The following is an 18,908-nucleotide window of genomic DNA, read 5'->3' as shown; positions in this document are numbered from 1 at the left end:
TTATCACTTTCTGAAAGGTAAAAAATAACATCCCATTTAAATTACATTTATTATAGTGAGATATTTTTTTCTTCCATTTTTTTTCTTATTGCCTGTTTATGTCCTCTTATGGTAAACCTGATATGAACTATAAAGAACTGTGCCTGTTTAAAAGAACAGTTATGCCACAATTTGTATTTCTCTTTAACTCCTTAAGATATGACACCTGGCAGAAAACCTCCCAACCTATAATATATGACAAGAAAGGAAGGAGGTGGTGGGGCTTGAATGTCTTATGTGGACTGCATAATGGTTCAACTATTAAGTAAAGTCTGTCCTATGACATGTTACCTTTTAAGAGGGATATTCTAATATATGAACTGGTGCTAATGTTAAGCCTAAATAAAAAATGGTAAACTATTATGGAGGTTTTGTATGTTATCTCATTTAATATTTAGAAAAACCAAAACAGCATAATTACCTCCTTATAACACACAAGGCTCAGAGAAAATGAAGAATTTACTGATCTCACAACTGCTAAGAGGCAAAAGTAAAACAATTCCCAAGACTGACTGTCCCATCCCTCTTTTTGCCAAAAAGAAACAGTGGTTAATTATTAGTTTCCTCTTAGGAGGGTTCAAAAACTATAGGGTTATGTAACAGCTCTTTTTAAATTACATGCCCTAAATGGTGCTCTGCCACTTCCATCACTCACCACCTGCATTTCTCCCAATGTACAGTTTACCTGTGGAATTCTGTCTTGTGTTACATCACCTGCTCCTTAGCTTTCCCTTGTATTCTCCATTTCTAACCCACACAACTGATTGTTATTTATGTCTCTCTCTTATTTCCTGATCCATACTTTTACTCATCTGACTTCCTTTCTACGCCTGTGATCACAATCAACGACTCATTTTTCTCCTTTTAATAGGTTAATCAATCACTTATAGCTAGTCAAATGTGACTGAAGTTTTCAACTTTTCTTGAAAATTTTTACTACTAATAGAGACTGAATCAAGTGTAGTGTCAAGACTGTTATCCCAGCACTTGAGGGGGCAGAAACCACGGTCACAAGCTCAAGGCCAGTCTGAGCAACTTAGGGGACCCTATTTCAAAATTAAAAGAAAAAGAACTGAATACATAGCTCTGTGGTACAGTCCCCTGGGTTTAATTCCCAGAACCACTAAAAAAGATGTCGATGTTCCCAGGCTCTCAGAAAAAAAATGACTTTTTTTTTTTTTTAAATGACGTCTATATAAATATCATTCCAGATGTCTGATCTCCACATGATGAAATTACACTACAGCAACTTAGCAAGGCCCTAAGCAACTTAATGAGACCCTATCTCATATTAAAATTTTAAAAGTGGGGTAGGAAGAGCCTGGGGATGTGGCTCAGTGGTTAAGTGCACCTAGGTTCAATTCCTGGTACCAAAAAACAAGGGAGAGGGAGGGGGAGAGGGAGAGGGAGGGGGAGAGGGAGAGGGAGAGAGAGAGGGAGAGGGAGAGGAGAAGAGAAGAGAAGAGAAAAAAGAAAAGAGAGAAGAGAAAGAAATTACACTAGAGGACTAAAACTAAAATACTCATTTTTCAAACCTCTATCCTTTCTTCCAAAAAAAAAAACAAAAAACTATTAAGTTATCTAGTCCTGTTCTCATAATCAACCTATCACCAAGTTATAATTATAGCTTATTTATGCTAAATGTCAAATTCAGGGTGAAATGCTTCACATGTATTATTCCACTAAATAACCACAACATGAGGTCAGTATTATTGCTCTACTTTTCCAGAAGTACAGAGTATAAAAAGAAGCAAGGATTCAAATTCATACTCCTAACCATTACACATATCACGATGACTATTATCTTTTAACACCTGTACCAAAAGCACATACAAGTTAAGTAACTCTTACTTGAAATGCTAGGGACAAAAAGTATTTGAATTTCAAAATTTGGAATATTTACTTATATAGAATAAGGTGTATTGGGGATGGAAGCCAAAACATGAAGTTCATTTATGCTTCATAGGGTCTTATATACATCGCTTGAAGATAACTTTATATTTTTAATAAATAATTTAATAATTAAACAAAGTTTTATTGTTTGGAGTTTTCCACTTAAGCCATCATGTTGGTGCTTAGTTTCTGGTTTTTGGAGCATGTATCATACATTTCAGATTAAGAATCCTGAATCCTGATTTCTCTTATTCATCTATTCAGGAAATATTTGTTAGGGAAAGGTACCTTATCTCTTTAAATTCCTATCTACTCCTTATTTACTTTTCCACAGATTTCTTTTCCTTAAACTCTTGAAAAAAAATTTTTTTTTAGTTGAAGACGGTCACAATACCTTCACTTATTCTTTTCTTAGGGTGGTGCTGTGGATCAAACCCACTGCCCTCATATGTGCTAGGCAAGTGTTCTACACCCCCAGCCCACTCTTAAATACTTGATAATTCAATCATCACCTAGTGGCTTCCTTCTGATCTTTCTGTTCCTTAAAGACAGAGCTGATGCTACATATCCTTATAATTCAGAAAAGGAAGCCATTCCAAACTAAAATTTTAATAAAATTATTTGGCATATATTATTAAGTATAACTAAAACATCTTATATCCTCTACTCGTTTTACAAAAGACACAATCATGAAAGGTTTAACGGTAGGTCTGGGACAGACTAAGTTTTATAAATATCTATCTTCAATTCAACTCAATAAAAACTTACTGATCACTAGCAGAAAAAAACCACATGTACAGCAAGGAAAGCAGATGTCTGGAAAGTTTTTAATGTAATTCATTCAAAAGATGAACATTCTTACTATGTAAAAAAAATGTACTTAAAATCAATTAAGAAAATTACTAATACTCTAATTTTAAGAATAGGCAGTCTATAAAAAATTAAAAATTAAATTTAAAAAATAGGCAAAGAGCATAAACAGATAACATAAATAAAGAGATGTAAATAGTCTCTAAGTACAAAAAGCTGTTCAATCTCCACAGTAAATAAAAAAACATTTACAAGGTAGGATACTGTATTTTGCATGTCAAATTGTTGAAGATCAAATAAAGTTACTATAATGCTGCTCAAAATGGACAATAAGAACCATAATGTTTTTATTTTTTTAAAATGGAAGTTATTTCATATTTTGGTTACTTAACAAAGCATTTAAGGTTAACCATTTTTGGTATTAAACGACTTTTCCAGTCTCATCTTCCATAAATAACACCACACCTCAACATTTATTCCTCTCAATTTACATAGTGTTTTCATCAGAACGGAAAAATTTTGGAAATTAGCTCTACTTTGTCCCTTAAATAAAAGCTTTACTGAGCTATAATTCACATTATCATTCATTTGGCCATTTAAAGTATACAATTTGATTAATTGGAGTATACTCAGAGTAGTGCAAACATCATAATAAATTTTAGAACATTTTCACCATTCCAAAAAGAAACCTTGCAGCCAGGACTTATAATCAACATACTACAGTAACATGGCCACATCATGTTTACAGCAGCTCAATTCACAATAGCTAAGCTATGGAACCAACGAAGGCACCCTTTGAAAGATGAAGGAATAAAGAAAATATTGTATATATACACAATGGAATATTTCTCGGCCATAAAGAAGGATGAAATTACGGCATTCGCTGATGGATGGAACTAGAGACTATCATGCCACGTGAAATAGCCAATCCCCAAAAACCAAAGGTGGAATGTTCTCACTGATGTGTGGATGCTACCACACATTATGTGGGGAGGGGAAAAGGGAAGAATAGAAGTAAATTGGATTAGACTAAAGGGAATGAAGGGAATGTAGGGGAGATGGGAATGGGAAGCACAGCAGAATGAATCAGACCTAACTTTCATAGGAAAGTTATATATGAATACACACAACTAATGTAACTCTACATTGTGTTCAGGAATAGAATGTTATACCCCATGTGCAGATAGTTTGTCAAAATACATTCTACTGTCATGCATAAAACAAAAAGGATACCAAAGAGCTTTTGTTTATGTGGATTACTGATATTTACTGTAATAGAAATAAAAAATGAGATCAAAAAAAAAAAAAAAAAAAAAAAAAGAAAGAAAGAAAGAAACCTTGCATGAACAATCACTCCCCATTTCTAATTCCCTCCCTGTATCTCAGTCAACCATCAATCTAACTTTGTCCTTCTGTCTCTAAAGATTTACCTATTCTGGACATTTGTATAAACGGAATCATGTACAGTCTTCTGTGGCTACATTTTTACACAGCATGTTTTTAAGATGTAATCATGTTGTAGCAGCATTTATCAATCACTTTACCCCTTTTATAATTTATAACAAAATTCACCATTTTTTAAATACACAGCCCAGGGGCATTAAATATATTCACACTTTGGTGCAACCATCACCATTATACAAAGCCAGAACTCTTTTATCTTGCAAAACTGAAACTCTAAGCCTATCTCACAGAAAACTTCCCATTCTCCCTTACTTCCAGTGCTTTGGTATCCACCATTCTATTTTCTACTTCCATGAATTTGACTATTACAATGGAATTACACATATAATATGTCCTGTTGCACCTAGGTTATTTCACTTAGTATAATGCCTATAAGATATATTCATTTGTGTTGTAGCACCATGTGCAATAATTTTGTTTGCTTTCTGAGCTTGAACAACACTTCACTGTATGCAGATACTGCACTCATTTTCCCACTGTAGGACATGTGGGTTACCTCCACCTTTGAACTACTGTGAATATTGCCATTATGAACATGGGTTTTCAAATAGCTGTTTGAGATGCCAATGTCAATTATTTTCAATAAATACCTATTATTGGAACTTCTGGATCGCAATTTTGTTTTTCTTGAGGAAACCACTTATTTCCATAGTAGCTGCACCATTACATATTCACATCAGCAATTCATAAGGGTTTCAATTTCTCCACATTCTCCCTAGCACTTATCTCCTGGATTGTTTTATAACAGTCATCCAAATGGGTATGATGTGGATTCTCATTGTGGTTTTGATTTGAATTTTCCAAATGACTGACTTAAAAATCCTTTCATGTGATCATTGGACATCTGGATTTATTTTTTGGGGAAATAACTACTGAGATCCTTTGCTCACTTTTTAATCAGTTTATCTTTATTATTTAGTGATAAGATCTCTTTATAAATTCTACACACAAGTCCACTGTCATACAGGTTACCTACAAATATTTTCTCTAATTTTATGGGTTTCTTTCATTTCTTGATGGTGTCTATAACAAGTTTTTAATTTGGGGGAAGTCTAATTTATCTGTTTTCCTTTATTGCTTGTGCTTCTGATGTCATCTAATAAAGTTTTGTATAATCCAAGACCAAAAATCAACTGACCTTACATAAATGAGGGTGTATTTCTAGACTCTCAATTCTATTATTGATCTTTATAGTTTATCCTAATGTCAACACCACAGTCCTGATTACTCTAGCTCTACAGTAAGAACTGAAAAATGAAAGTGTGAGGTTTAGAATCAGTTTGCCCATTTTGAAAAGCCAACTGTGATTTTAAGATGAATTGTGTTGAATATGTAGATATTTGGGAAGGAGTGCAATCTTAATAATATACTAAGTCTTCTAAGCCATGAAGATGAAATGTCTTTCCATTTATTTAGTCTAATTTAATTTCTTTCAATGTTGTTTCCTAATTTTCAAGGTATAAGCCTTACATTTCTTTTGCCAATCTATTCCCAGGTGTTTTAATTCTTTATGATCTTATAAATTAAACTGTTTTCTTAATTTTACATTGGTTTGTTCATTAACTTTATATAGAACTGATTTTTGCATACTGACCTTGAATCCTGTGCCATTATGCTGAACTCATTTATTAGTTCTAGTATTTTGTGGATTCCATAGAATTTTGTTTTCTATACCATATACATATGTAAAGACACACACGCACACTAAAAACAGTTTTACTTCTTCCTTTCCAACTTAGATACCTTTTATTTCATTTTCTGGCCTAATTACCCTGGCTAGTACCTATAGCATAATATTAAACAGAAGTGATGGGAACAGACATCTTGTTTTCCATACATGCCTTTTATCACTAAGGCACTTCCCTTCCCTTCCTAAGCTGTAAAGGGTATGGTCCTATATTTGGGAGTATGCTATCGTTCTGCTTTCTCTCTGGTTCCCCTTTCTACTGTTTCAGTTAACCATAAGAAATTTCAGAAATAAACAATTCTTCAGTTTTAAACTGCACATCACTCTAAATAGTATCATGAAATCTTGCACTGTTAATTCTGTCATGACATGAATCAATCCTTTGTCCATGGTGTATATGGTACTTGTCCATTAGCATTCATTACATAGGAAAAAGCATAGTTAATACAGGGTTAAGAACTACCCACGATTTCAGGCATCTACTGGGGAACTTGGAACATATCCCCCAAAGATAATAGGGTACTACTGTTAAGTTGGCACTTTTTCTCTGGAATACAACTTGGTACTACAAGCCAAGAAATTTCAGTGAAATGATTCCTCCAGATGATATACATCATTTGAAAAAGCATGTTATTAAATAAGGCAATGAAAGAAGCAGAACTGCTATTCAGTAATGAATAATCATATATATGTGAGAAAAGAGACACTGGGAAAAATACAAAAAAATACTACTATCTGGATCATTTTTCTTCTTTATGCTTTATTTTCCAAGTTCACAACAATAAAGATTACATTTATAGTCAAGTAAAGAAAACCTAAGCATTCTTCTTTTTCCTCCTCTGCCTATACAAAAAAGACAATGAATTCTACATAGTAATGGTGAACACAAAAAGAGAGTACAGGAGCTTCAAACCAGGAATCACTGACCAGAGATCTTAACTGGAAATTTCACACATAATCCCAGACTCAAATAGAAGGTCTAACTATGACAATTTTATAAATTTTATCTTTTATACGATATAATGAATACAGCACAGTCCACTATAAAAATTTTTAAATTTATGTGTGACTTTGATCTCTGCCTCAACATGAGGTGGAGGACCTTCTGCTGCAGGAGTATTTTATTTTTAATAACAATAACCTTCAAATTCATTTTGTTTTTTAGGTGAAAGGGAAAGAGAGTAGGTTAGTTTACAGTAGCTATGGACAAATTCCATAGCAAACCTCTTTTACTAGTAAGTCCCACAAGCCTGTATTGCTTAATTTTTTTTTCAAATCATTTGAAACTAAATACCTGCAACTGAAACTCCAACAATTATAGATTAACTAAATTAATTTTGTTAACTTGTTGGAAAAATGCTTATAATAAAGTTTATAATAAAGGTTTATAAACTTTTTGGAAAAAGGTCTAGACCAAAGCAGGTTTGTTATTCCTGTATTAGTGTGATTTCGATCGAGGAGTGCTGATCCTTCTGCTTTCCAGAAGCTAGTTTGAGTCACAGACCAGAGAAGCATTATTCAATGCTGAGATGATGGAAACATTCCATAGCCACACTATCCAAAATGTAGCCAGTAGCTATGTGTAGTTACAGAGCACTTGAAACACAGCTAATAAAACTTAAGCCATTAAGTTGAGGAACTATACTTTTAATTGTATCTAATTTTAATTAATTTAAATTTAATTAGTCACATGTGGCTGGTAGTTACTCTACTGACCTGCCTAGGTATAGAATCTGGCACAATAAACATTCATGGAAAGAAAGAATAAATGAAACCATCAACTTAAAAGAGAGATTAGCAAATCTATACTATAAAATATGAGTTCAGATTTTAAGAAAATGAGTAAGTAACTTTGAAGCAAGGTATTCTTTAGAGAATATGTGCCAATCTTCCATCGCCTCATAAAGCCAAGTTAAGACAGTTATTTAATTAGGATGCTCTCTTCTCTTGCTATCCAAATTGCACCCACTTTTATGATTACACTCTTTCCATCTCTACATTTTATTTTATTCAAAATTTAATGATTATCAATTGTGTGCTGCACACTATGAACACAAAAATTCAGTCCCTCAGAAATTCAGCATGAATAAGAATACATAAAACATGTTGAAACAGACACTACTATTACAGAACTATGTACAATACGCAATACAAGTGCAGAGGAGCACCTAATAAGCCAGTAGAAATCAGAAACTATAAAAGTGACAATTGTGAACAAGAATACTTCCCTGAGCAGCAGTGACATTTTGCCACAATTATTTACTTTAGAATATTATTTTCTTGATTTTTAGGAAAATTCTAAATTAAGAGTACTAAAATTCCCTCATACACTAATCTTAGAAGTATCATAACTAAATGAATGAGTACATAATAATTATACTGGGTTGAAGTTGTCCAGAATACATGTTAACAATATTTTTAAGTACTAAAACACTGGTTTGTTGGAGTGATGTTAGTATTTTTGTGTTTTTTAATCTGATTACTTAAAATACATCTTGAGGTGGCAATCAACGATTCACTTTTTATACTGCATACAACTGGAAAACACAAAATCTCTACCTAGTGGACTGTAAACTGAGTTAAAACTTCTAATATTAATTGAATATTACTGTACTCACTCAGAAAGTATTTTTCCTTTGCTTTATAATTGTCAGTGGAAGGAAGAAAGTAACACACTCAAGTTCACAGACTTTCTTAACAGTAAAACATGAACACAAGTACTGAAATTATTATAAGTAACTGCACCTCGCTCTCCTTCCAAAAATAAAGAAACTGAGTACCATGAGGAACAGGAAATGTTTTCTTCAAACAAAAACCCCACCATGCTTATAATAAAAAGATTTAAAAACAGACAAAAGGATGTTTTGAGTAAGAACAAAAAGCTAGAAAGAAATTTAGAATTAGTTCCTGAAAATCTTCTTCAGCATTTGTAAAGTGTTATACTCAGGACTTGGTTTAACGCTTGATACAGTTTTTTTTTTTTTTTTAAATGTTTTTAATTGACATAAAAACAGCACATATTTATGAGGTACCGTGTGATGTTTCATAAAGATGTGCACATTGTATAATGTTCAAATCAGAGTAAGTATACCTATATCCTCATACCTTTTTCAATGTGATGAAACTTTGAAAATCCTTTCCACTGGCTTTTTTGAAAAATATATCATCCCTAGTCACTGACCTGTGCAACAGCACAACAGAACTTATTGCTCCTATTAACTGTTTCCTGCTCCAATATGGAAATCACAATTAAATATATTGTCACACAGCTGTTATGAGCAGGATTAGAATCCAAGGACCCCAAATCTACCTCCCTTTGCACCAAATCATGCTGACCTGTCACAGTTCCCATTAAAACTTATTAGATTTAAAAAAAAAAAAAAAAAGATTATGTCTCAAATTCTAAATTTCTTCACATACTCTATTAATAATATACTTAACTAATACCTGGTAATACCTGGAAGCAGCACATGGAATGACTTAAGTGTAACGACTTAAAGGTATGAAAAGTTCACTCTCATACTTGAGAACCCCAAAGACCAATGTGATTGAAGGCTGGTGAGCAATCAAAAACGGCAAAGATGGGGATGAGAGAAGTGGTAGGAAGGTGATTCCACAGATCCAAGAAGTTCACAGTATATTGTAAGAAAAACAAATGTACTACTTGGCTATAGGATGAGGTTAATGCAAATAACATTTCTATACTCACCTTCTTGTTGAAGGTCTTAACTCAATATTTACTACTTGGTAAGAGAGATGTTTTCCTTTCATGCATAAAAGGGTAAAAGGCTCAAGAAGAACTAAAAGCCTTATTCATAGGATCATAATGCTAAAAAATCAAGTTAAAACATTTTAACTCAAATCAGTATGCTATTTTCTACTGCACAATAAGCAGTAATGAAAAATAAGGTTAAAAGACAAACCAGGTTAAATACCAAGCTAAGAAATATGGGCTTTATTAAGGACAAAAACTGAGAGAAGTGACATCAATTAAGATGATTTAGACCTCTACACAGCATATAGAATATTTTCGAACAGAAGTTAATTTATGCAAAATAACTGCCATACAGTTTATCAATTATTTTCAAGTAAGTATTCCCCAGAAGAATAAGACTATTATATGTGGGTAGATAATGAGCAGATTAAGTACCATGTTCAATCAGAACATATCTACTTTAATCTATTTTATATTAGATTTAGTTTGAAAAAAGAATTCTGCCATTTTACACAAACATTGATTATGAAATATTTTAGTTCCAAAATCTTAACTCTAAAAATCTCAAATATATTGGCAATACAGAATCTTTCACCCATTCTATGCCCTTTGATAATTACATTTTAATAAACACGCTAATTTCTTTGCAGCTTTTCTTCACAGTCAACCATATACCAATATAGTTCATTAAAGGCAATTTCAAATTAAGATTTTTGCTTAAACACTTTTTAAATACCAAAATGTTTCCCTTGATGTTAAGACATTTATAAGATAAAAATACAGGATAAATATATTCTAACACTACTATAAACTGTTTTTATAATCACTAGAAAATAAAGACTAAATATTATAAACTGATGCTAAAAATAGTGAATACTTTGTTATACTTGTAAATATGCTTTACCTAGTTGACTCAAAACTCACTAAAGTACCAATTTTTTCAACTCTATTAAATTCTAAAATAGTATAAATTATTAGGGCAATAGTTTTGTATACCTAATAATTACTCATATCACATCTGTAACAAACTCTGCAAGAAACACCATGAATATAAAAAAATTGCTTATTAAAATCTACATACATACCTTTGTCCTTCTTAAAATCCAAAGCATCTTCTTTATCAGTCACTATTTCCTTCATATTGATAATACTCTGGTGTGTAAGCTGCCGGAGAATTTTAATTTCTCGAATTGCTGTAATTGGAAAGCCTTCCTTTTCATTATCCAAACGTACTTTTTTTAAGGCTACCATTTCTCCTATTAAAAAATAAAATCAGGTTACCAGCTAACAAAAACAGATGACAGTATGCTTAACTTTTAAATTTATTTTAATTCATAATTTCTGTTCTTGTATCTTAAAATTATAATCCCTAAAGTACACTTTAGTTTCCAACATACAAATGATACTTGCAGTTCAAGAAATTAATTCTCTCAAATAAATTATGGAATATTTGTACAATCCAAGAAATACAACTATTAGAAAGAATGAGATAAGTCTACATATTTGTTGGTTTATGTTCTCCAGTGATGTATTTAGTGAAAAAAGCAAGATGCTAAAGAGTGGATATATTACACTGTCATTCATTTTTATAGAAAGGAACATTCAATACACCAATAGATGCATAAAATCTCTCTGAACAGAAGAAAAAATATCCTGAAACACATCACTTGATCAAAGCTTACCAGTTACCTAGAATTAAAACTGGAATTTAAAATCTGGTTAGCTGTCTCAAAATGTTTTTTTCCCCACTATATTAAAGTGTCTCACAATTTAGATATAAGTGAGTTTTGTATCAGACAAGATCTAAATAATAAATAACACATATACATGCACACACAAAAAACCTATTACAAGCTGGGTATCCATATTTAAAGATTGACCATCGACTGGTATAAGAAAAATTTCACTATAATAAAAGTATGTTCATTTCACTTTAGAGAAAAAAATCTGGTCTTAACAAATTTTCTGAAAGAAAAATTTATCACTTTAATAATTAAATATTATTTTATTCAATTTTATTAAACCTTCCTATAACATAGTATGCTTCCTTGGGTCAGTAAACAGTTTTTAAAAGTTATAATCTAATCTCTTTTTGATAATTGTTATCCTATACTGTAACTGACACATTCAGTAGTTTCTAAACATAAAGTTGTTTCCTCTATACTAAATGTCCTCAAAGAGCTGGCAATTGTAATTTATTGGTTTATGTCAAAAAAAGAATTGTAAGTAAAGAAAGATTGAGGATGTGGGGAAAAAGGTACACTCATACATTGCTGGTGGGGTTGCAAATTAGTGCAGCCACTCTGGAAAGCAGTGTGAAGATTCCTCAGAAAGCTTGGAATGGAAACACCATTTGACTCAGCTATCCCACTCCTCGGCCTATACCCAAAGGACTTAAAATCAGCATACTACAGAGATACAGCCACATCAATGTTCATAGCTGCTCAATTCACAATAGCCAGATTGTAGCACCAACCTAGATGTCCTTCAATTGATGAATGGATAAAGAAACTGGTATATACATACAATGGAATATTACTCAGCTATAAAGAATAATAAAATTATGGCATTTGCAGGCAAATGAATAAAATTGGAGAATATCATGCTAAGTGAGAAAAGCCAATCTCAAAAAACCAAAGGATGAATGATCTCGCTGATAAGCGGATGATGACACATAATGGGGGGGTGGGACGTGGGCAAGAATGGAGGAAGGACGGACTGTATAGAAGGATAAGAGGGGTGGGAGGGGTGGGGGGTAAGGAAAAAAGAATGAATCAAACACCACTAACCTATGTAGATGTATGATTACACAAATGGTAAACCTTTACTTCATGTACAAACAGAAACAACATGTATCCCATTTGTTTACAATAAAAATTTTTTAAAAAGTGTAAAAAAAAAAAAGAAAGATTAAATACTACTTCTACGCATTATTTAGTACAATGCATAGCTTCTGTACACAGCTTCTGACACAGCTCCTTGCGAGTCTCACAAAACCTCCTTCCTGGTTTCTGGTTATATTCTGAAAGAGTATGCTGCCAAATCTGGCCTCCAGGAATAATTTCTATAGGAAAAAGAAAAATTCCTTTTTTTTTTTTTTTTTTACTACTAGACAAATTTACATAAAGATACTTTTCCTCTAATTACCAGTAGGTAAAGATTTTGTGTGTGTGTGTGTGTGTGTGTGTGTTATTTTGTTCATCATAACAGGAAAAAACCTAAATTATACCACACAGCATATCACAAATACTAAAGAAACGCTTTAAAAAATACATATGTATACACACCCACTTACATGTACTCATTTCTTACATAAGTGCATATAAAATAAAACTAAAACAAGATAAAAGAACAATAAATCTGAATTTTACATTTTTGGAAATTCCTAAAGCTATGTATTAGAAGAGAAACACAAAGTATATTCCACAGGCCCAAAGATACCCAGAACTTAACATTCTTACCAGTGTCTTTATCCCTGGCCTTGTAAACTTGTCCATAAGTACCTTCTCCAATAATTCCGATGATATCAAATTTATCCACGCAGCGTTTTCCCCAGTCAATATCTTTTTCTTTGATTTCACCATAGCGAGGCCCACATATTCTATTAAATATATTGCTGAAGTTTTCATATACAATCAAGCAAACTGAACCAACTTTTTAATAATTCAATATCCACCCTCTACCCAATCTTATATCCTTTGTTTTCTCTTGAATATTTGTGATGATCTAAGACAAGTCAGACTGATTTGACATAAGCCATAAAAATCAAGGTTTGATTTGAACAAATTAACTCTTCCGGAGACCAGTACTTAAGCCAGGAAATAGCAGTAGCGCAGCATCTTCTAAGGGATTTCAGAAATAAAATGTAACTTGAATGAGTGGATGAAACCAATAGAGTCAAAGTTCTGTACCCTAACCTCCAAAAAACTGTATCTTTCATTCACAATGTATTTATGCTATGAAAAATAGTAACAAAAATCTAAGTATAAACCTTAATGACAAATTTAGATTTCTAAGCTGAACAAAATCATCTTAAAAATGGAAACACTAGAAAAAAATTTGTCTAAGAGGTTACAAAAAAGTATTAATATTATCCACTTTCAGCAAGTTACAGAAAAGGTAAATAAGAAGATATGACCAAACTTATGCATTATTCAAAAAGATGTTATTTTGTGATACTTTAATATTGTAGATCACAGAAACTCAAAGAATAAAGCTACAGTAGTCAAGGAGACTACTTTTAAAGTTTTCTAGCTTTCTACTTGCACTAGAAAGACTCCATACTCTTGTATTAGGTGCTACCTAAATCGGAATTGTTAAGTAAATATAACTCAAAAGTCTTACACTTTCCCTTGGTTAAGAAGTTTTAAAAGGTATTCAGTGTTTTATATCTTAACTAATGAGTAGGTTAAAGGGAAAGAATTTTACTTAGGCATTAGAAGCTAATTGATTATACGGATCTCGAACTTTATGCCACACCATGTCTTGCAAAATGAAGAATGCATTTAGTTATGTGGGAGAAAGGGGTTACAAGCAAAGCAAAATAGCAGCTTGCTCAATACTAATTTTGTTTGAGTTCAATGAACACTGACTTCCACCATGTCTAATTTCAGTGTTTTTCTGTATTATTTAACTATCTTAATTATAGAATTATCTTTAACACATACAATACTCCAAGAAACTAATACATTACAAACTCGGAAAGGAAACAACTTGGTTTTACTAATTACTATAGATAGGGATGCAATTATGAAAAATTTTTTTCAAAACTCTAATAGAACTTGTTTATACATTTACATTGAAAAAATAAATACACTTCTCAATCTGAACTTTAATTTTGTGTTTTGTAAATTTATAATCATCCAGAATCATTTCTGATCAATTTCAGAATCAATTTAAGAGCAGGCAGAAAACAAGCACATACTTAGGCCTCCTTTTACTATGTAACTGTGTTGCTGTTTTCTTTTCTTCTGGGCTCTTTGAGAGATCATCTCCTCCTGGTAACTCAGGGGGCAGTGGTAAATCAGCAAGCAGACATCGGAGTTTCTTCTCTACTTCTTTTTTAACGGCTTTTACTGAAATATTTCCTCTTAAGCTTAAAAAAAAGGGTGGGGTCACAAAAACAATACCAAAATTTGTGCTCACATTTAACATTTAAGCAGCATGCAATGGCCATGAATATTCCATTCTATTTCACATTATAGGATACTAATCTGGGGGGCGGGGAAGACAGTAATCTGAATGTCTCTACTTCCCAGCTAAAACATATACTATATTCCCAACTGCAAAATACAAAATTTAGAGGCAAAAATGACAGAATGAGGACAAAACTAAGGAGATAATCTGTTCCAAAGTAGGGACCTCAGTTAATAACAATGCATCAATATCAACTTAATTGTAACAAATGTATCATACAAGGTAGGATACTAATAATAAGATGGATGCAAGCAAAATAGGGAGTCTATAGTAGAGACTTTAACTTTTATTTTCTGTAGATCTAAAACTGCTCTAAAAAATAAAGTTTACCTTAAAAAATATCTTTAATTTCAAAACTAATTAAAACTAAAAATCAACTAATCAACTAATACTCTATGCAGGAAAACTCATTCATTTTGTTAATATCATTTAGATTGATTTCAATCAGTGGAGAAGCAAAAGATGTTTTCCTATAAGAAATAAATAAAACTTGCTAGAAAGAACATGCTATTACTTATCACGCATCTAAATAACCATTAAAAAGTAATTTAATTTCAACCCTGATCAGTGTTAATTTTTCTAAATTAGACAATGATTCTTCCAGAACTTTTTCTAAGGCTCCATCTAAAATTAAATGTGAAACTTAAGCTTGGTTAGGTCTATACTTTTTATGAATGTGCTAAGAGCTATGATTTTTAAATTATATCTTAACTTGATGATTGATGATTTTAAATTTCCCAGATAACCACAAAATCTGTAATATAATTATGTTAAAAGAGAATCTTAAAATCATAATAAAATTTGGACTTTACATGTTTTCACAGCAGTTTTGAATTTGATAATGAAAAAATTTAGTGAGACTATACTGCTGTGGTCCAAACTTAATAAAAATATTATCAAAGTAAACCCTTTAAGTTTTAATTTGCTCCTCTATTCATACTGAATATTATTATGAAAATAAATAGATCTTTTCATACCATCTGATAAAAAATACTTACCAGAGTAAAATGTGTCTTTTCTTAATAACCGTGTTACTCACTGGAAGGTTCTTTAATAGGAAAAACATACTTGCAGTGTATCACACAGCCCACTCTCAATTTTACTGACTCTCCATTCAACAAATATTGTAAACTTCTATCTGCTAGGTATTGTGTAAGGTATTTAGGATTTAATAACAATAATGACAAATACATTACACTATAGTTACTTTAAGACAGGAACTTACAGTTTGGAAGACAAAATCAGGTAAGCAACAGGATAAAGTACATACAAATAGATTCCCAGAACAGTGTGGTAGTTAAAGGAGGGAATAGTTTCTTTCTAGAAAAGATCCCACTTGAACAATGAAAATATTCCTATTTAAAATAACTTCTGGGCTGGGGATATAGCTCAGTTGGTAGAGTGCTTGCCTCACAAGCATAAGGCCCTGGGTTCAAATCCCCAGCACCGCAAAAAAAAAAAAGTATAAAATAACTTCTTTGGGGGCTGGGGAGATAGCTCAGTCGATAAAGTGCTTGCCTTGTAAGCAAAAGGCCCTGGGTTCAATCCCCAGCACCCCAAAAAATAAATAAATAAATAAAATAAAATAAATTCTTTGGAAAATGTAGCCTCTAACTTGTAATTATCCTTTCAGTCAAAAATTCTCATTTGTGTGACGATTCAAATGTAGACTGAAAAGATATACTACAATTCTTTAATTTCACTTATAATTTAAAAATTGTTTAATTTAAAAAGGTGTCATTACATAAATTATCAAATACTACTTTTGAAGAATATCATATAACTGAAAACACTACATTTTTACTGAATACTTACAAAAACAAAATAGAAAATGATTTATAAAAGTTTCTATATACTACAGAAACAAACAAAAAAGTACCTTAGCAGGAACTGTGTAAGACCAATAGAAAAATAAAAATAAAACATTTGACCACAGAACATAAAACTAGATCTGAATAAATAGAAAGAAAGCAAGTTTTTGTTTGGGAAATGGTGAAACTGTAAAGTTCTCTGTCTCCAAAATACCCAATTATATTTAATAGAGACCCAAACAAAACCTAAGCAAGTTTTTTAATGCAACTTAACAAGTACATGTACAGAGTTATATGTAAGAATTTTTCTATATGTAATTTCAAATCAGTGAAATTCTATAAACAATATTGATAAAAACACTTGGTTGATGGGTAGGGATAGAGAATCAGACTTCTTCCTCTTTCACATCATAGCTAAAAACATTTTATGAGTGAAACTTTTTTAATTTGATAAACCTACGAATTTTAAAGGAAAACAATGATTGGTTTAATTACATAAAAGTGGAAAACATTAATATAACAACAACAAAATGTCAAAGAAAAGCAACAGACTCTGAAAGGCAAAGGTCAAAATTCCTAACATAAGAACATCTAAAAAGATCAATTATTAAGCTAAATGTGGTGGTGGAGTACTCAGGAGGCTGAGACATGAGGATCACAAGTTTGAAGTTAGCCATGCAAATTAGCGAGGCTCTAAGCAACTTTCCAAGACTCTGTTTCAAAACAAAAAATAAAGAGTTGGGGATATAGCTCAATGTTTAAGCACCTTTGGGTTCAATGCCCAATATCAAAAACAAAACAAAACAAAAAAACCCAATTATTAAAAAGGACACAGGGCCTGGGGAAGATAGCTCAGTTGGTAAAGTGCTTGCCTTACAAGCACAGGGCCCTGGGTTCGATCCCCAGCACCGCAATAAATAAATAAATAAATTAATTAATTAAATAAAATAAAAAAGGACACAACCTTAAGGAAAAGTCAGCAGAGGACAGTAATAAGCAATTCACTGGGGGGGTGGGGGACGACGACAAATAACCCCATTATCAATCAGAAAAACACAAAATTCAGTAATTATGTATTTTAAAGATTGTTAAAAATTCAAAATTGACTATCCATACTGTTAAAATAACTCCACACATTTGATTCTGGTATAGTCTTATTAAGATACAGTTTGGACCAGGTACAGTACACCACATGCCTGTATTCCCAGCTTGGAGGCTGAACCAGGGACAATCTCAAGGTCAAAGTCAGACTCAACAACTCAGAGAGACTCTGTCTCACAATATAAAATAAAAATAGGCTTGTGATGTGGTTCAGTGTTAAGCACCCCTGGGTTCAATTCAATTCCTGGTACCAAAAAAAAAGAAAGAAAGATAGATAGAGCTTGGCAGTGTCGCCTATCAATTTTCAAATGCATACATTTTGATATGCACCTATCCTATAAAATTACTAAAATCTACATAAAATGTTAATATATAAGGATACTTCATAACAATTATAAATAATTATAGAAAAAATTAATAGTTTTTTACATAAGACAACCATTTCTTTTCTTTCTTTTTTTCCCCCCTTTTCTCTTATTTGTGGTACTGAGGAAATGAACCCAGGGGCTAGCAGATGCTAACAAACAAGTGCTCTACCACTTAGCTACTTCTCCAGCCTTTTTTATTTTATTATTGAGACAGGGTCTCACTAAGTTGTGTAGGCTGGCCTGGAACTTGGCATCCTCCTGCCTCTGCTTCCCTAGTAGCTGGGACTACAGATGTGTGCCACACCCAGTTTATGCATCCATTTCTACAGAAAAAAATACTGGACCTAACAAAACCAACATGGAAAGATCTAACACCCTAAATACAAAAAGAAAGTCAAGAAACGCTTGGTATGATCCTAATTTAGATAAAAAGAAAAGAAGATGATATTACATAAAAACACACTGATAACAGTCTATCTTATATGGGCAAACAGACTAGTTCTGGGAGAGAAGGAGAACTCAAAGTGGTCCTAAAATATATTATTTGGTAAGGAAGCACTAAAAAATAATGAGGTCATATCTAAAGGATAAAATAATCATCTTAAAGGAGCTCCTACTGGCCAAATTTCAGATAATTCAAGCATCAAAAATAACAATGACTGATGGGCATGGTGGCACATGTCTGTACTTCCAGTAACACAGGAGGCTGAGGCAGGAAGATCACAAGTTCCAGGCCAGCCTCAGCAAATTAGCAAGGTCCTAAGAAACTTAGTGAGACCTTGTCTCAAAAGAAAAAATAAAAAGAGCTGGGGATGTAGTTAGTG

The 18,908-nt window shown here is 32.3% G+C and overlaps 1 protein-coding gene across 1 annotated transcript in view; it reads right to left on the bottom strand.

Moving 5' to 3' along the window:
* Positions 1 to 18,908, bottom strand: part of CDK13 (cyclin dependent kinase 13) — a 99,958-nt gene that overhangs the window by 53,762 nt on the left and 27,288 nt on the right. The window contains 3 exon segments of the mRNA XM_079151748.1: positions 10,694 to 10,864; positions 13,070 to 13,209; positions 14,533 to 14,703. Of these exon segments, the coding sequence (XP_079007874.1) occupies positions 10,694 to 10,864; positions 13,070 to 13,209; positions 14,533 to 14,703 (482 nt within the window).

The sequence above is a fragment of the Sciurus vulgaris genome (assembly GCF_902686455.1).
Source record: "Sciurus vulgaris genome assembly, chromosome: 8".
Classification (NCBI taxonomy): Eukaryota; Metazoa; Chordata; class Mammalia; order Rodentia; family Sciuridae; genus Sciurus; species Sciurus vulgaris.
Note: the sequence above shows the minus strand (reverse complement) of the source record. Positions and strands in the feature narration are given on the sequence as shown.